General features: G+C 43.0%; 1 protein-coding gene and 1 long non-coding RNA gene across 3 annotated transcripts in view; one reads left to right on the forward strand and one right to left on the reverse strand.

Moving 5' to 3' along the window:
* Positions 1–1,644: 1,644 nt before the first annotated feature.
* Positions 1,645–17,009, forward strand: part of RABGEF1 (RAB guanine nucleotide exchange factor 1) — a 49,684-nt gene continuing 34,319 nt past the window's right edge. The window contains exons 1-3 of one of the 2 annotated variants that reach the window (XM_075854260.1): positions 1,645–1,762; positions 12,071–12,253; positions 15,009–15,178. In XM_075854260.1, the coding sequence (XP_075710375.1) occupies positions 12,075–12,253; positions 15,009–15,178 (349 nt within the window). In that variant the 5' untranslated portion in view covers positions 1,645–1,762; positions 12,071–12,074. The remainder of the gene's footprint in view (positions 1,763–12,070; positions 12,254–15,008; positions 15,179–17,009) is intronic. The other variant, XM_075854259.1, reaches the window with a different exon arrangement.
* The window catches only part of LOC142743472 (uncharacterized), a 30,764-nt gene continuing 18,074 nt past the window's right edge, over positions 4,320–17,009 (reverse strand). Inside the window, exon 3 of the long non-coding RNA XR_012881568.1 lies at positions 4,320–4,503. This is a non-coding gene — a long non-coding RNA (uncharacterized LOC142743472). The remainder of the gene's footprint in view (positions 4,504–17,009) is intronic.

Below are 17,009 nucleotides of genomic sequence, written 5' to 3' on the forward strand. Positions count from 1 at the left end.
TGCCTGGACATTCGACAGGGCTCAGGATTGAAAGAGTACAATGCAAAATTGAGGTCTAATTTGGCGATTTACAGTTTTTGGTTCACAATTGCAGAGGCTCTGATGTGAAATAATAAAAGAAAAACCTGAGAAGTGACCCCATTTTGGAAACTGCACCCCTCAAGGCATTTAATAAGGTTGTGTAGTGAGCATTTTCACCCCATAAGTCTTTTTTATATATAAATGCGCTGCGGATGGTGCAAAGTAAAAATTGACATTTTTCCCTAGATATGCCAATTCAGTGGCATATATGTCGTGCCCAGATTGTGCCACTGGAGACACACACCCTAAAAATTGTTAAAATGGTTCTCCCGGGTATGGCAATCCCATATATGTGGAAGTAAACTGCTGTTTGTGCACACTGTAGGGTTCAGAAGGAGGGAGCGCCATTTGGAGCGCTAATTTTGCTTGGTAGTAGTTTTGTTTGAGTATTGCTGGTGTTTCCATTTATAATGTGGGGGTACATGTAAGCTGTGCAGAGTACATCAGGGACATAGTCAGGTGGTATAATAATGGGGTAAATAAAACAATAAAATAATCCATAGATGTGTGTTACGCTGTGAAGCAATCCTTTCTGCACAGGCCGGTGTCGCACTAATAAATGTCCTTTCTTATCCCCTTTTGGTCCACACTCTGCACCTTTGCTTTTTGGGGAATTTTGCTGGGAAAGGGTTGTCCTGGTATAATTCAGGCATCCTCACTTTGAGTTCTACCCTTCCTGGTTCCCCAATTTTAGGGTCTTGATAAATCACCGCTTGAAACAGGAGAAATGTTCCCCTCGGGCCTGCACTACTGCATATTTCTCTTTCCTGACTTATTGGAGCCATAACTAATTTTATTCTTTTATAGACGAAGCGGTATGAGGGCTGTTTTCTTGCGGGACGAGCTGTATTTTTTATTGGTACCATTTTGGGGTACATGTGACTTTTTGATCACATTTTATCCTATTTTTTGAGAACCAAGGTGACCAAAAAACAGCAATTCCGGCATAGTTTTTTATTTTTATTTTATACAGCGTTCACCATGCGTTATAAATGACATGTTCCCGTTATTCTGCAGCTCCGTTCTCATACATGACATAGGAGACTTTTGTTCCCTCTTCTCCTTATCGCTGGGGGTCCCAGATGTATCCCCAATCATGTGGATAGGACATACATGTGTTTTGTGAGAAAACCCCTTTAACAAAGTTGGTAGGTTGCTGTGTAGTGTATGACATGGGGTCACACCTCACAAAATGCCCCCCCCCCCCATGGTCTTCCGTCCCTTACATATAGTCAAACAAATACACAAGAACCCCAGCCATACATAGAACCCTGCATGAATTCAGCCTAGGATCCTGCACATACATTGCTCCCCATACCCCCCTTGCTCACATAGACTGCTCCTTATAGCCCTCTCCAGACCCCAGCCCGTCCGTTCACAGTGCCTCCACTGCTATCTGCGCACTTTGTCAGAAACTTGAAAGTGGTCACGTCAGCTCAGAAGACACGTGACCACGTGACGTCAGCACCTCCTTACACACTCTAGCTAATTTACCAACCACTCTGCTTCCACCATGTTGTCTCTCTTTTCACACTACAACACAGCGCAAAACCGGAAGCTCAATCAGAAGCGAGGCTTGAGCCGCAGCAACGCGTGACGTCACTACGTTAGGCCTGGCTTGTGTACCGCTCCGGGCTAAGTGGGGGACGCATAGGAAGTGAGACAGCTTGAGCTGGGAAAGGTGAGCAGCTGTTTTCTGATATTTGTCGTCGGGTCACTGAGAGGCAGAATGGGACAGGGGGGAGGAGGTTGTTCGATAAAACCACACCCGGTATATCGTGGCTGATTACACCCTGTAGCCCCTCCCGGGTGTGACTTGTTTTTATAAACATCATCCCTATTATTACAAGTCATAAACACCCCGCTCTTCTCGTGTATAGGTTGGGTTCTCTTTTACCTGGGTTGGTGGGCACTTCCAGCACACAATGCTCAGTATAAGAGGGTCACATGGTTTCCTTCCCTTGTGTTCCAGTACAAGTCTATGTGACTGTTGTGTTTGCCTTGTTAACAATGTTCCCTTTGCTGTTAGATTACACTTGTTATGTGAGACTGTACCGGAGCATCAGCTGTTATAGCATTGGGTTGATCATGTTATAGAACAATGGAATCCTAAGGATTGTGGCGGTCAGCTATGAATTGTATCTCCCACAATGCAGTGGATGCCTTGGGACCTACATTGTAACTTATCAGTAGTCAATGACAGTGATCTCCAACCTGTGGCTCTCCAGTGGTCGGGAAACTACAACTCCAAGCATTCCCTGACAGTTTTTATATGTTGGCAGTTGTAGCTTTGCAGCCACAGGTTGGAGTTGACTGAAATATGATGTAAAGCTTCTACTAACATGGTCATATAGCCACTATGCAGATAGCAGCCTGTTCGTGAAACTGCAGAACGTTACGATATGGGCACATATACCATCAGAGCTGTGAACTCTACCACCCACACCCTGCCTAGGTTACCCTTGGAAGAGAGGGCTATATTATTGACAGATGTGCTTTCCTGGTCAGCCAACATTTTCCAACGACCCTATAGTCCTAGCTCTTCTCATCTCATTGTATAATCTTCATAGCCAGTAGACCGTTCTTTGCACATATATACAACTACCTAAATGTAGCCTGATTCCTTATGGTATCTAGCACTCAGGACCCCTGCACACGGCCATAGCCTTGTGCCCGGTCCGTGATTACGGCCGCAGACTGTCACCCGCATCTGCCGGCCGTGCTTCCATTAGAAAGTATCGGAGCACAGTCCGCAAAATGTAAAAAATAGGACATGTCCTATTTTTTGCGGTGTCATTTCTACGTCCTGGACACTTACCTGTAAATATACGGGAAGGCGTCCGTGGGCAATATAAATGAATAGATCAGTATTTTGATCTGTAATTGCGGATCAAAATTACGGTCGTGTGCATGGGGCTTAAGGAAATGTCATATTCTACCAATGATGCCTCCTCATACATGGCTGCATATTCAGTCTACGTTTTACCCCATACTGCCATTCTTGCCATAAATGGTAACCACCCTGAGAAGAGTAGGGCATATACATACACCTAATGCCAAAACGTAGTTGACGAAATTTATGTTATGTCAATAATCCAAACATAAACTTGTATCCCCTCTTTCTTAGAGTGTATCTATACTAAAGTTTTGTTCAGTTGGGGTCTGAGCACTGAGATCCCCACCGACCACTAAACCAAAGTGTCAGAAGCGCTCAGGTGTACGGGCTTAATAGAAAGTCTATGAGCAGCCTGCAGCTTCGTTTAGTCATCGTGGGGGTCTCAGTGCTCGGACCCCCGCCGATCAGAACTTCTGACATATCACTATGACATGTCAGAAGTTTTTTGTATGTATACATACACTTTAAAAATGTTCTATGATAGTGATGACGGGGTTTTCAGTTTCTGGGACCCCCTACTAGCAGCTGATGTTAGGGTGGATATGACCTTATTTTCCGACATTACACATATTGGTTGTATCAAAGGAGTTTTATGGGATTTTTAATAAGCCTTATATGTATCTAGAAAAACAACAAACTTCGCCTCTATTAACATTTGCATTGGAGGATCCGTGCCAAATTCAGTCATATTTGACAGGGGGGATAGCGCTACTTTCAAAATGAAGGATGCCACAACCCTACCCTGACTGTCCCATTGGAGTCCGTCGGGCGCCGTGGCATCCATCATACAACAGATTCTGCATTTTGACATGGCTTCCATTATAAACTGACGCAACAACGCAGGTGCGAACAGTGCCTTAGGCTTCATGCACATGACCGTACCCGTAATTACGGGCACAGCCGGCCATTTTTACAAGACGTGCTCCTATTATATATTATATATGAATGGGTCCGTAATTACTGATGAAAAATAGTGTCGTGTGCATGGGGCCTAAGAAACACCTCAAATATCATCTTCCTGCACCCCCGTAGTGTGTTAAACCTACTTATATGAGTGGAGTTAGGCTAAGCTAAACCGCTGCAGATGTTTCCGGTTGCACATTTTGCTACAAATCCACATGTTTGTTGCAGATTTTGCAGCAGATTTCATCCTATGCATTGCAAATGGTGAAATTTACAACAGAATTGACCACCTGCAGAATTTTTCAATTTGGATTGAGTTTTGAAAACCCATCCACATGCATCGTAGCAGATTTTGAGTGCGGAATCCTCATCTAAAATCCACAATAAATCCGCCATTATCGAACTTGGCCTACGGCTGTAAATTAGTTGACAGAACCGGTTCCATAGTAATAGTTTTATTCTGATGAGAATCTTCCTCGTGTGAGAGGCTGCAGTAACTCGCGACTTGCTGATGACTTCTCATCACATTATCAGTCCATTCCTGCCGCTTGTATTTCCTCTTCTTGACATTTGTGGCCTCCTGGTTTTTAGGTGACTTCTGCCATGAGCCGGCGTCAATGTGCCTGGAATAATAGAAAACGCAAACACATTGTGGCTTAGACTGTCTTTGACTTTTGACATTTGAATATTTGAGTTGTACTAACCTGGTGCACGTATAGAGCAGTGTGTGGCAGTCTATGCAATAACACAGCTTTATATTCATCTTATCTCTGGGTCAAATTATATGAAATATTTTCTTAAAAATTATCAATGGCAAAAGCCCAAACACAGGATTTTGCAAGCCTTTTTGAGGCGTATTTTTGGAGCGTTTTTAAAGCAAATGAAACTGGTGAATCGCTTGGAGTGACACGTCGCTTCTTTTTTACAAAGCATATTTTTAAGCAGTGTTTTTTAATGCAGCGGAGTAAAAAGATTCCTCGTATGAAGTACACAGCATACTTCCGATTGAAATCAATGAGAAGCTGTTTGCCGGTGTAGCTCTCGTGTATATCGGCACATAATACGTGTGTAAGACTCTCCGAAATAAGTCTAAAAATATTCCATCTGAACATGCCCTTATAGATTTAGATGCTTAGTTTTATGTATTTGATCAATTTTAAATATGATCAAAATTGAGCTGGGGTAAATGTTCAGAAAAAGACATGAGGGTCCGGAGACTGATCCGACAGTGAGCCCGCTTGTTGGGATTGACACGGTATGGCATCAAGCAGCTTGCAATGTATTGAGATGCATTTGGCTTCCTGAGATCAACCACTAAGGAATCACTCACTGATCGCTAAAACGAAGCATCAGAAGTGGTCGGGAGAGCGCTGAGCCGTTTATTTTCTGATCGGCTTTTCTCGGAAAGGTGAGCAGTTGGTGTACGGTCCATAGACTTTCTATTGAGCCTGTACACCAACGGCTCGGCTTTCCGAGGAAAAAAAAAAAAAGATCAGAAACCAAGCGGCTCGGCGCTCGCCCGAGCACCTCTGCCGCTTTTTTTTTAGCTATAGGTGGGGATCTCAGTGCTCAGACCCACATCGATAAAAAATTCTGACATGTCACTATGATGTCAGAAGTTTTTTGAAAGTTTAGTTACCCTTTAATAGGTGCCTCGTGTTCTTTTATTATAGAGTTAGCGCTGCTGGATGAGACGTCAGCGAGTGTATGACCGCAATTATTACACAGTTTCACTCCTTGTCCTTTTTGACGGTGCACAAAGAATCAGATCAGTAGTGTATTTTAGAAAGTGGCATCCATCCCTATTCACTTCTCTGTGGTACACGTGCATTAATGTGCAAATGGAACTTTTTGAGCTCTACATGTCACCAAGGTTTTACTTAAAGGGTACCTGTCTTGTTGAAAATACAGACCAATCTGCGTGCATCATGTTATAGAACAGGAGTAGGTGAGATGGTTAATAAATATTTCTGTAGCAAAAGGTTCAGTATAACATGTAATTTATTCATTTAACCCCTTCCCTCTTTAGCCACTTTTGACCTTCCTGACAGAGCCTCATTTTTCAAATCTGACATGTGTCACTTTATGTGGTAATAACTCCGGAATGCTTTCACCTATCCAAGCGATTCTGAGATTGTTTTCTCGTGACACATTGGACTTTATGTTACTGGCAAAATTTGCTCGATATGTTCAGTATTTAATTGTGAAAAACACCAAAAATTAGCGAAAAATTGCAAAAATTAGCATTTTTCTCAATTTAAATGTATCTGCTTGTAAGACAGGCAGTTATAACACACAAAATTGTTGCTAATTAACATCACCCATATGTCTACTTTAGATTGGCATCGTTTTTTGAACATCCTTTTATTTTTCTATGACATCACAATGCTTAGAACTTTAGCAGCAATTTCTCACATTTTCAAGAAAATTTCAAAAGGCTATTTTTACAGGGGCCAGTTCAGTTGTGAAGTGGCTTTGAGGTCCTTATATATTAGAAACCCCCAAAAAGTCACCCCATTTTAAAAACTTCACCCCTCAAAGTATTCAAAACAGCATTTAGAAAATGTCTTAACCCTTTACACATTTCACAGGAATTAAAGCAAAGTAGAGGTGAAATTTACAAATTTCATATTTTTCTGCAGAAATAAATTTTTAATACAATTTTTTTTTATAACACAGAAGGTTTTACCAGAGAAATGCAACTCAATATTTGTTGCCCAGTTTCTGCAGTTTTAGGAAATATCCCACATGTGGCCGTAGCGTGCTACTGGACTGAAACACCGGCCTCAGAAGCAAAGGAGCACCTAGTGGATTTTGGGGCCTTATTTTTGTTAGAATATATTTTAGGCACCATGTCAGGTTTGAAGGGCTCTTGCAGTGACAAAACAGTAAAAATCCCCAAAAAGTGACCCCATATGGGAAACTAGACACCTCAAGGAAATTATCTAGGGGTGTAGTGAGCATTTTGACCGCACAGCTTTTTTACAGAAATTATTGGAAGTAGGCCGTGAAAATTAAAATCAACATTTCTTCAAAGAAAATGTAGGTTTAGCGATTTTTTTTCTCATTTCCACAAGGACTAAAGGAGAAAAAGCACTGCAAAATTTGTAAAGCAATTTCTCCCGAGTAAAACAATACCTCACATGTGGTAATAAACGGTCTTTTGGAGGCACGGCATGGCTGAGAAGGGAAAGAGCGCTATTTGGCTTTTGGAGTTCACATTTAGCAGGAATGGTTTGCGGAGGCCATGTCACATTTACAAAGCCCCTGAGGGGACAAAACAGTGGAAACACCCAACAAGTGACCCCATTTTGGAAACTATACCCCTTGGGGAAATTATCTAGGGGTATAGTGAGCATTTTGACCCCACAGGTTTTTTGCAGAAATTTTTGCAAGAAGGCTGTGAAAATGAAAATCTAAATTTTTTTCAAATAAAATGTAGGTTTAGCTAATTTTTTTTCATTTCCACAAGGACTAAAGGAGAAAAAGCACCACAAAATTTGTAAAGCAATTTCTCCCGAGTAAAACAATACCCCACATGTGGTAATAACCGGCTGTTTGGACACACTGCAGGGCTTAGAAGGGAAAGAGCACTATTTGGCTTTTTGAGATCACATTTAGCAGGAATGGTTTGTGGAGGCCAGGTCACATTTGCAAAGCCCCTGAGGGGACAAAACAATGAAAACGCCCAAAAAGGGACTCCATTTAGGAAACTACACCTCTTGAGGAATTCATCTAGGGGTGTAGTGAGCATTTTGACCCCACAGATGTTTCATAGAATTTATTAGAATTAGGCAGTGAAAATAAAAACAGTCCTTTTTCTTCAATAAGACGTAGCTTTAGCGCTAATTTTTTCATTTTCTCAACAAATAAAGGAAAAAAAGAACCCAACATTTGTAAAGCTATTTCTCCCGAGTACGGCAATACCCCATTATGTGGTCATAAACTGCTGTTTGGGCACACGGCAGGGCTCAGAAGGGAAGGACCGCCATTTGGAGTGCAGATGTTGCTGGATTGGTTTCTGGGCACCTGTGGGCCCAAAACAGTGGAAACCCCCCAGAAGTGACCCCATTTTGGAAACTACACCCCTCAATGCATTTACCAAGGGGTGTAGTAAGCATTTTAACCCTACAGGTGTTTTGTAGAAATTAGTGTTCACTCGATGTTGCATAGTGAAAATGGGATTTTTTTCCATAGATATGCCAATATGTGGTGCCCGGCTTGTGCCACCATAACAAGACAGCTCTCTAATTATTATGCGGTGTTTCCCGGTTTTAGAAACACCCTACATGTGGCCCTAATCTTTTTGTCTGGACATATGACAGGGCTCAGAAGTGAAGAGTACCATGCGGAGTGGAGGCCTAATTTGGCGATTTACAAAGTATTGGTTCACAACTGCAGAGGCTCAGATGTGAAATAATAAAAAGAAACCCCTGATAAGTGACCCCCACTATGGAACTGCACCCCTCAAGGCATTAATTAAGGGGTGTAGTGAGCATTTTCACCCCACAGGTCTTTTCCATTAATGAATGCGCTGCGGATGGTGCAAATTAAAAATTTATATTTTTCCCTAGATATGCCATTGTGGCAAATATGTCATGCCCAGCTTATGACGCTGGAGACCCACACCCCAAAAATTGTTAATAGGGTTCTCCCGGGTATGACGATGCCATATATGTTGAAGGAAACTGCTGTTTGGGGACGCTGTAGGGTTCAGAGCCGAGGGAGCACCATTTGGCTTTTGGAGAGCGGATTTTGCTTGGTACTATATTTGTTTTGAGTATTGCTGGTGTTTTATAATGTGGGGGTACATGTAAGCGGGGCGGAGTATATAAGGGGCATAGTCAGGTGGTATAAAAAAATAAAAATAATCCATAGATGTGTGTTACGCTGTGAAGCAATCCTTTCTGCACAGGCCGGTGTCGCACTGATAAATGGTGTCATTTCTTAACCCCCTTTTGGTCCACACTCCGCACCTTTTGCAGTTTGGGGAATTTTGCTGGGAAAGTGTTGTCCTGGTATAATACGGGCACCGTCGCTTCCAGCGGATATGTTTGGGCCCTCCCCTTCCTGGTTCCCTAATTTTAGGTCCTTGATAATTCGCCTCTTGAAACAGAAGAAATGTTCCCCTCGGGCACAACTGCATATTTTTTTATTTCCTGACTTATTGGAGCCATAACTAATTTTATTTTTCATAGACGTAGCGGTATGAGGGCTGGTTTGTTGCGGGATGAGCTGTAGTTATTATTGGTACCATTTTGGGGTACATGTGACTTTTTGATCACCTTTTATCCTATTTTTTGGGATGCCAGGTAAACAAAAAAACGCAATTCTAGCACAGCTTTTTTGTTTTTTTTTATACAGCGTTCACCATGCGTTATAAATTACATGTTAACTTTATTCTGTGGGTCAGTACGATTCCGGCGATACCAAATTTATAGAACTTTTTCATGTTTTACAACTTTTTGCACAATAAAATTACTTTTGTAAAAAGAATGTATTTTTTCTGTCGCCAAGTTGTGAGAACCATAACTTTTTAATTTTTTTGTCGACGGAGGTGTATGAGGGCTTGTTTTTTGCGGGACGAGCTATAGTTTTTATAGGTACCATTTTTGGATACGTGCGACTTTTTGATCACTTTTTATTGTAATATTTGTAGGGCAAAGTGACCAAAAAACAGAAACTCTGGTAAAGTTTTTTACGGTTTTTTTTTACGCTGTTCACCGCGTGCAATAAATAATATAATATTTTGATACCTCCGGTCGTTACGGTCGTGGCGATACCAAATACATATGGTTTATTATTATTTTTCAATAATAAAGGACTTGATAAGAGTAAAAGGGGGATTGTGTTTTATTTGATTACTTGAAACTTTTATTGTTTTCAAACTTTTATTTTTTGCACTTTTTTTTACACTTTTTTATACTTTTTTTACACTTTTTCTCAAGTCCCACTAGGGGACTTGAAGGTCCAACGGTCAGATATTTTTTTTTCTAATACATTGCACTACCTATGTAGTGCAATGTATTAGATCTGTCAGTCATTCACTGACAGCAAGCCGATTAGGCTTCGCCTCCAGGCGGGGCCTAATCGGCTTCCGTAATGGCAGAGCAGGAGACCATTGTGTCTCCTGTTGCCATAACAGCAGTCGCCAGTCCCGATTGCCTGTCAGGGCTGGTGATCTGCTTGTAACCGCTACGATGCAGCAATCGCTTTCGATTGCTGCATCGAAGGGGTTAATGGCAGGGATCGGAGCTAGCTCCGGTTCCTGCCGTTACAGGTGGATGTCAGCTGTACAGTACAGCTGACTTCCACCGCTGATGACGCCGGATCATCACCTGACCCGGCGCCATCTTGCCGGCAGCTACGGAAGCCGATCAGGCTCCGCCGCCGGGCGGATCTTGACCGGCTTCGGTGCTAGGCAGACCGGGAGGCCAGTATTAGGCCTCCGGTTGCCATTGCAGCCACCGGAACCCCGGCAATTTCATTGCTGGGGCTCCGATGAGCTGCAAACACCTTAAGTGCAGCGATCGCGTTTGAGCGCTGCACTTAAGGGGTTAATGGCGGGGATCTAAGCTAATTTCGGTCCCCGCCGTTACAGTCGGATGTCAGCTGTAAGATACAGCTGAGATCCGACGATGATGGCACCGACTCAGCTTCTGAGCCGGTGCCAAACATTTGACGTACATGTACGGCATTTTGCGGGAAGTCAATACTTTCCATGACGTACATGTACGTCAAATGTCGGGAAGGGGTTAAAGAGGCTCTGTCACCACATTATAAGTGCCCTGTCTCCTACATAAGGAGATGGGCGCTATAATGTAGGTGACAGTAATGCTTTTTATTTAAAAAAATCTATTTTAACCACTTTATTAGCGATTTTGGTTTATGCTAATGAGTTGCTTAATGCCCAAGTGGCCGTGTTTTTACTTTCGACCAAGTGGGCGTTGTACAGAGGAGTGCATGACGCTGACCAATCAGCATCATGCACTCCTCTCCATTCATTTACACAGCAGCATTCTTACTAGAACACGATGTGCAGCCACATACACAGACATTAACATTAATCAAGTGTCCTGATAATGAATACACATGACCTCCAGCCTGGACGTGATGTGTACTCAGAATCCTGACACTTCTGACTCTTTTCTGTGAGATTACAGCAAGCCACGCGTAATCTCGCAAGATTACGAGGTAAACGAGATTTCGTTTTCCTTTGTTGGAAATCTGACCAATCTTTTCTGTGAGATTTCCAACAAGGGAAAACGAAATCTCGTTTACCTCGTAATCTTGCGAGATTACGCGTGGCTTGCTGTAATCTCACAGAAAAGAGTCAGAAGTGTCAGGATTCTGAATATACATGACGTCCAGGCTGGAGGTCATGTGTATTCATTATCAGGACACTTGTGTATGTGGCTGCACATCGTTCTAGTAAGAACACGATGCTGCTGTGTAAATGAATGGAGAGGAGTGCATGATGCCGATAGGTCAGCGTCATACACTCCTGTACCACACCCACTTGGTCGAAAGTAAAAATACGCCCACTTGGGCATTAGGAAACTCATTAGCATAAAGCTAAAAATCGCTAATAAAGTGGTAAAAATAGAAATAAAAAGCGTTACTGTCACCTACATTACAGCGCCGATCTCCTTATGTAGGAGACAGGGCACTTATAATGTGGTGACAGAGCCTCTTTAAAGAGGCTCTGTCACCACGTTATAAGTGGCCTATATTGTACACGATGTGATCGGCGCTGTAATGTAGATTACAGCAGTGTTATTTATTTCGAAAAACTATCATTTTTGACGGAGTTATGACCTATATTAGATTTATGCTAATGACTTTCTTAATGGACAACTGGGCGTGTTTTTACTTTTTGACCAAGTGGGTGTTGTACAGAGGAGTGTATGACGCTGACCAATCAGTGACCAATCAGCGTCGTACACTTCTCTCCATTCATTTACACAGCACATAGCGAATCTTTGCTACAAAAATATATCAATCTGATCCGCTCCTCCTGCTCTATAACACGCTACCCACAAATTGAACTGCATTTTCATTGTCACTGGTTCCCTCACAATTTCTATACGATGTCACTGCTTTCTTTATTTAAAAGGGCATTATTGCTGTCCGCTTTATCCATGATGTTTTAGTCATTACCCATTAAACTTGACTTTTTGTCTTACTCAGAAAGATGAGTCTAAAATCGGAGCGACGAGCCATCCATGTGGACCAGTCAGAATTACTCTGCAAAAAAGGATGTGGCTACTATGGAAACCCAGCGTGGCAAGGGTTCTGCTCAAAGTGTTGGAGGGAGGAGTACCAGAAGTCACGACAAAAACAAATCCAGGAGGACTGGGAGATGGCAGAACGGTAGACTTATTCTCTTCTACAGGAATTTAAAAACTATTTATGTACATATATCGTGTGCAGTCCTTACGTGGTTAAAAGGAAGGGTTATTGACCCACTAACAACCTCGAAATTACTTTAGGGAGTAAAGATCCACATACGACAAGTATTATTCTTATATGGTTTCAATAGAACTATTTAAATGGTTAACTCAACAAGTTAAACCCTTCTTAAGAGGAAGCCGCCTCAGTGATCAGCTGATCGTCTAGGCCTGGCTTCTGAAAACCCTGTCAATTGGCTGGCCACACATTTTCCTTGCGGTGACCGCTAAAGGAGAAATTAAGTATTACATGGTACCCATTCAATTGAAGTCCACAAGAGCAGGAACCTTATAGGGCATATGGACAGGGGTTGTCTTGTTAAGACAACCCCTTTAATTTTGGACATATTCTGCATTACCTCCATGTAGCAAATGGCAGGAGGGGTCCACGGTTCAATAGGAAGCTTGGGTGACAGTCACATGTAATTCACTATATGAAAAGCTAGCCAAACACATAGGATAAAAGTTATCAGAAATGGCCGATTTCGGCTGACGATCGCTTGGTAATTTTAAGCGAACGATAAAGTGAACGATCATTTGCCACTTTTGTTTACATTTTTTTTTTTATATCTCCCTGATCTGCCAGTTTAGTCTGGCATGTTGATGGTTGGATCGTTCGTACAATTGATCGGTCGCATCATGGCAGATACTAATCTCATGTTTATGGCGCGCTTAAGAGGCAAACCTTTACATTCTGATCAATTGTGCTTGTGTTATAGGGGTATTCCTATCTCAGACATTCATGGCAAATCCATAATACCCCCGTTCCCGAGTTACGTGCAGGTCCCAGATCTGGAACCCGCAGCAATCCGATATTAATGGAATATCCTATTGATTTGCCATAATTGTCAGAGATGGGAATACTCCTTTAAGCTCTATGCAAGGTAACAGAAAAATGTTGTTTAAGTTAAGCACGGGATTACATTAAATGTTAGAGCTTTCATTTTGGTTTCCTATTTTTTCTCTTGCTTTTCTGTTGATGGGTCGTATTTCTTCATACTACCATTAAGAATTCACATTTCCATACCACAATTTGTTCTAATCCTCTCTATGTCCTCCTTGACCTGTGTTAAGACAACGCTTCAAAGGGTTTGTCCCATCAGGACAGACCATCTCCATATGCCCTATTAGGCATATGTACGCCATTTCAGGGAGGTCCCCCGCTCAGGACCCCCCTCTATGAGCCAGAGTGGAGATCGGCTGTGTATGTAGCGGACCTGGCTTATCCATGTATTACATGGATGACCATTCAGTTGAATGGCTATTATGTAATGACCGCTGAAAGTAAAAATTTATGGATGGTCACAACTTTGCAGTTTTTCAGAAACTAGACTGGCGGCGATGAGCTAATCAGTTTTACTGATAATCTAATCTAAAAAGATATATCATTGTTCTTCTCCACCTGCTTTATTGTGACAGATCAAGGCCTCATGCACACGACCGTATTTTTTCCCACCCGTAAATACTGGCGTAAATACGGGTCCGGTGTCACACGTATTCCACCCGTTTTGCACCAGTATTTACGAACCCGTGCTCGTAAATATGGGTCCGGTGTCACACGCATTCCACCCGTATTTACGAGCACGTTTTTGGCGGCAAAATAGCACTGCACTAATCGGCAGCCCCTTCTCTCTATCAGTGCAGGATAGAGAGAAGGGACAGCCTTTTCTGTAATAAAAGTTAAAGAAATTCCTACTTACCCGGCCGTTGTCTTGGTGACGCGTCCCTCTCTTCACATCCAGCCCGACATCCCTGGATGACGCGGAGGTCCATGTGACCGCTGCAGCCTGTGATTGACCTGTGATTGGCTGCAGCGGTCACATGGCCTGAAACGTCATCCAGGACGTCGGGCCGGATGTCGAGAGGGACGCGTCACCAAGGCAACGGGCGGGAGACCGGACTGGAGGAAGCAGGAAGTTGTCGGTAAGTATGAACGTCTTTTATTTTTATTTTTTACAGGTTTATACTGATCGGTAGTCACTGTCCAGGGTGCTGAAACAGTTACTGCCGATCAGTTAACTCTTTCAGCTCCCTGGACAGTGACTATTTACTGACGTCGCTTAGCAACGCTGCCGTAATGACGGGTGCACACATGTAGCCACCCGTTATTACGAGAGCTCCATAGACTTCTATGGACTGTCCGTGCCGTTATTACGGCCTGAAATAGGACATGTTCTATCTTTTTCAACGGCACGGGCACCTTCCCGTGAGAAAACAGGAAGGCACCCGTCGCCAATAGAAGTCTATGAGCCCGTTATTACGGGTCGTGATTACGACCCGTAATAACGGGAGTTTTTACGGTCGTGTGCATGAGGCCTGAGAGATCGATCATTCTCTGTGTATCTCCTCTATCTGTAGGAAATAAGCTACTGCAGATTAAAAGGACTTTGGTCCTTTTATTAAATGAGGCTGAAATAACAGAGCACCTGGAATCCTCCGACTTCCTAATTCAGGGTAGATATGTCCCCGGGGGCAGATGTCAGATCCCCATTGCTGGATTGCTGACGTGTTCCCATCCATGTACAAACTACACTATGATAGATGTCTTGACCTTCTCCACCACAAGTTCTTGAATCCATATAATATACTGGGTAATCCACACAAGCGATATTAAACCTAACATTTCCCAGGATTGTCTCCGAGCCCTCGGCATGACCGGTTGACATTTGCCATTACAGCTTGCAGCGTGAAGAAGAGGAGGCCTACGCCAGCAGCCAAGGGGCACAGGGAGGTCAAGCATCTCTTGGCTTTACCAAGTTTGAAGAAAAGAAATCCAATGAAAAGACAAGAAAAGTGACAACCGTGAAGAAGTTCTTTAAAGCCTCATCCAAAAGTGTGCCGAAGAAAGGTAACCACAATTTTCAAAAGCAATATTCAGCAACATGTAGTATCTTAGTATTTTAATGCATTCCTCCTGGAAGATTCCCGTGTTGGCCAAAGTATTTCTGATATTTGGAGTATGCCCTCCGCATTGCCGTAAAGAAAAAAGATCTCCGGGGAACACCGCCAACTTTATTAAAATGAGCTACAAATGTTGTTTTTTTGTTGAAAGTGACTGTATGTTTTAAACAAACGCGTAGCCTAGCACTGAGCCCCACATGATTATTTCAGTGGCAATTGGAAGTAAAAGGTGAGAAATAGTTGATGTATAATGTAGTGGAAGGTCTGAGACTTGCTTTGGTGTTTGGAGTGTGTTGCACAGGATTTATTAACATTAAAAGGGTATTTCCAACTCTGACATTAATGGGATCGCCACAGAATATGCCATAAAAGGCTGATAGATGGGAGTCCCAGCTCTGGGACCTTCACCTATTTTCAGAATGGGGGTCGTCCAACCCCAGTCCCGCCTGGAGAGGCAGCAGCTGCATCCATGCATAGAATTAATAGAGACGTGGCCAAGCATGTGCAAGGCTCTCTCCATTCACTTCCATGGGACATACGGAAATGGAGAGAAACGCTTACATTCCAGCTCTACATTCGTTCTTCACTTGTGCATATGCCATAAATGTCTGTGTTGGGAATTCCCCTATAATTTTAATGTGTCATCTGAAACATATTGCCATAAATGTCTGATTTGGGAATCACCCTTTAACCTAGTTAACTGGTTGGGGGGAAATAACTGGTTCCAATTCATTGCTTCCCTCTTTTGGCAAAATTATAGGGAACCTACACCAAACAAAATGATGGCTGCGTAAATGCAGCCAAGTCCCTGATCATCAAGTCAAATTCTGCACAGGACAAGAATAGTGTCAGGAATCAGTATTGGCATTAATAGTCTTAAAGAGTTTCAGGACTAAAGAAGTTTTTACACAGGACGATTATCGGGCAGACGAGCGTTCATAGAATGCTCGTCGCCGATAATTGCCCTGTGTAAACGGGAAGGATCGGCAGATGAACGAGCAAACGCTCGATCATCTGTTGGTCGTATCGTTTTAAAAAAGTAAAATATCGTTTTCGGCAGCACATCTCCCTGTGTCAACAGGGAGACGCGCTGCCGACATGATGACAATGGATGGGGACGAGCGATCGGAGTAACGACCGCACGTCCCCATCCAATGCTCCTTGTGACAGGAGAAAACGAATGCCGATCAACGATGTCTTGTTGATCGGCGCTTGCCAAATATTGGCCGGTGTAAAAGGGCCTTTATGGGCATTCTAAAACCTCATTCACATGCTGCAGGAAAAATCTGCCTGGATTTTAGATAACAAATTCACAGCATGCCCTATCTAGTGCTGAACATATATGCTCTATGGTTGGTACACGTTGAACTAGGGTTGGGTAATGATTCAATTTATTTTTCATTTTAATTAAGCATGATTCTATATTTGCCCAGACTAGTGAAATTAACACGCGGCAGCGGCAACTCACCATTGACTACATATGGTAGAAGGTGCTGCAGTACTACGGAAAGGTAGGCGGGTACCTCAATAGTGTGGGGAATAAGACCTGTGAGTCCCACCCTGTAGGGTCAGGAGCTGGGCCTATGAGCCAAAACAACCCTGGCCTCAGTCACTTTGTCATACCAGCCGCAGGCTGGGTCAGAGGATTTGCAAGGCCTATGGAGCTGTCATCTCGTACCTCTGGAGTTCCACACATCGGGGGAAAATATGAGGACAACCGGGAAAGAGACTTTTTGTGTAAGGAAGTGATTAAGTAATTGCTGTGCATGCGATTATGA

The sequence above is a fragment of the Rhinoderma darwinii genome, chromosome 2 (assembly GCF_050947455.1).
Source record: "Rhinoderma darwinii isolate aRhiDar2 chromosome 2, aRhiDar2.hap1, whole genome shotgun sequence".
Lineage (NCBI taxonomy): Eukaryota > Metazoa > Chordata > Amphibia > Anura > Rhinodermatidae > Rhinoderma > Rhinoderma darwinii.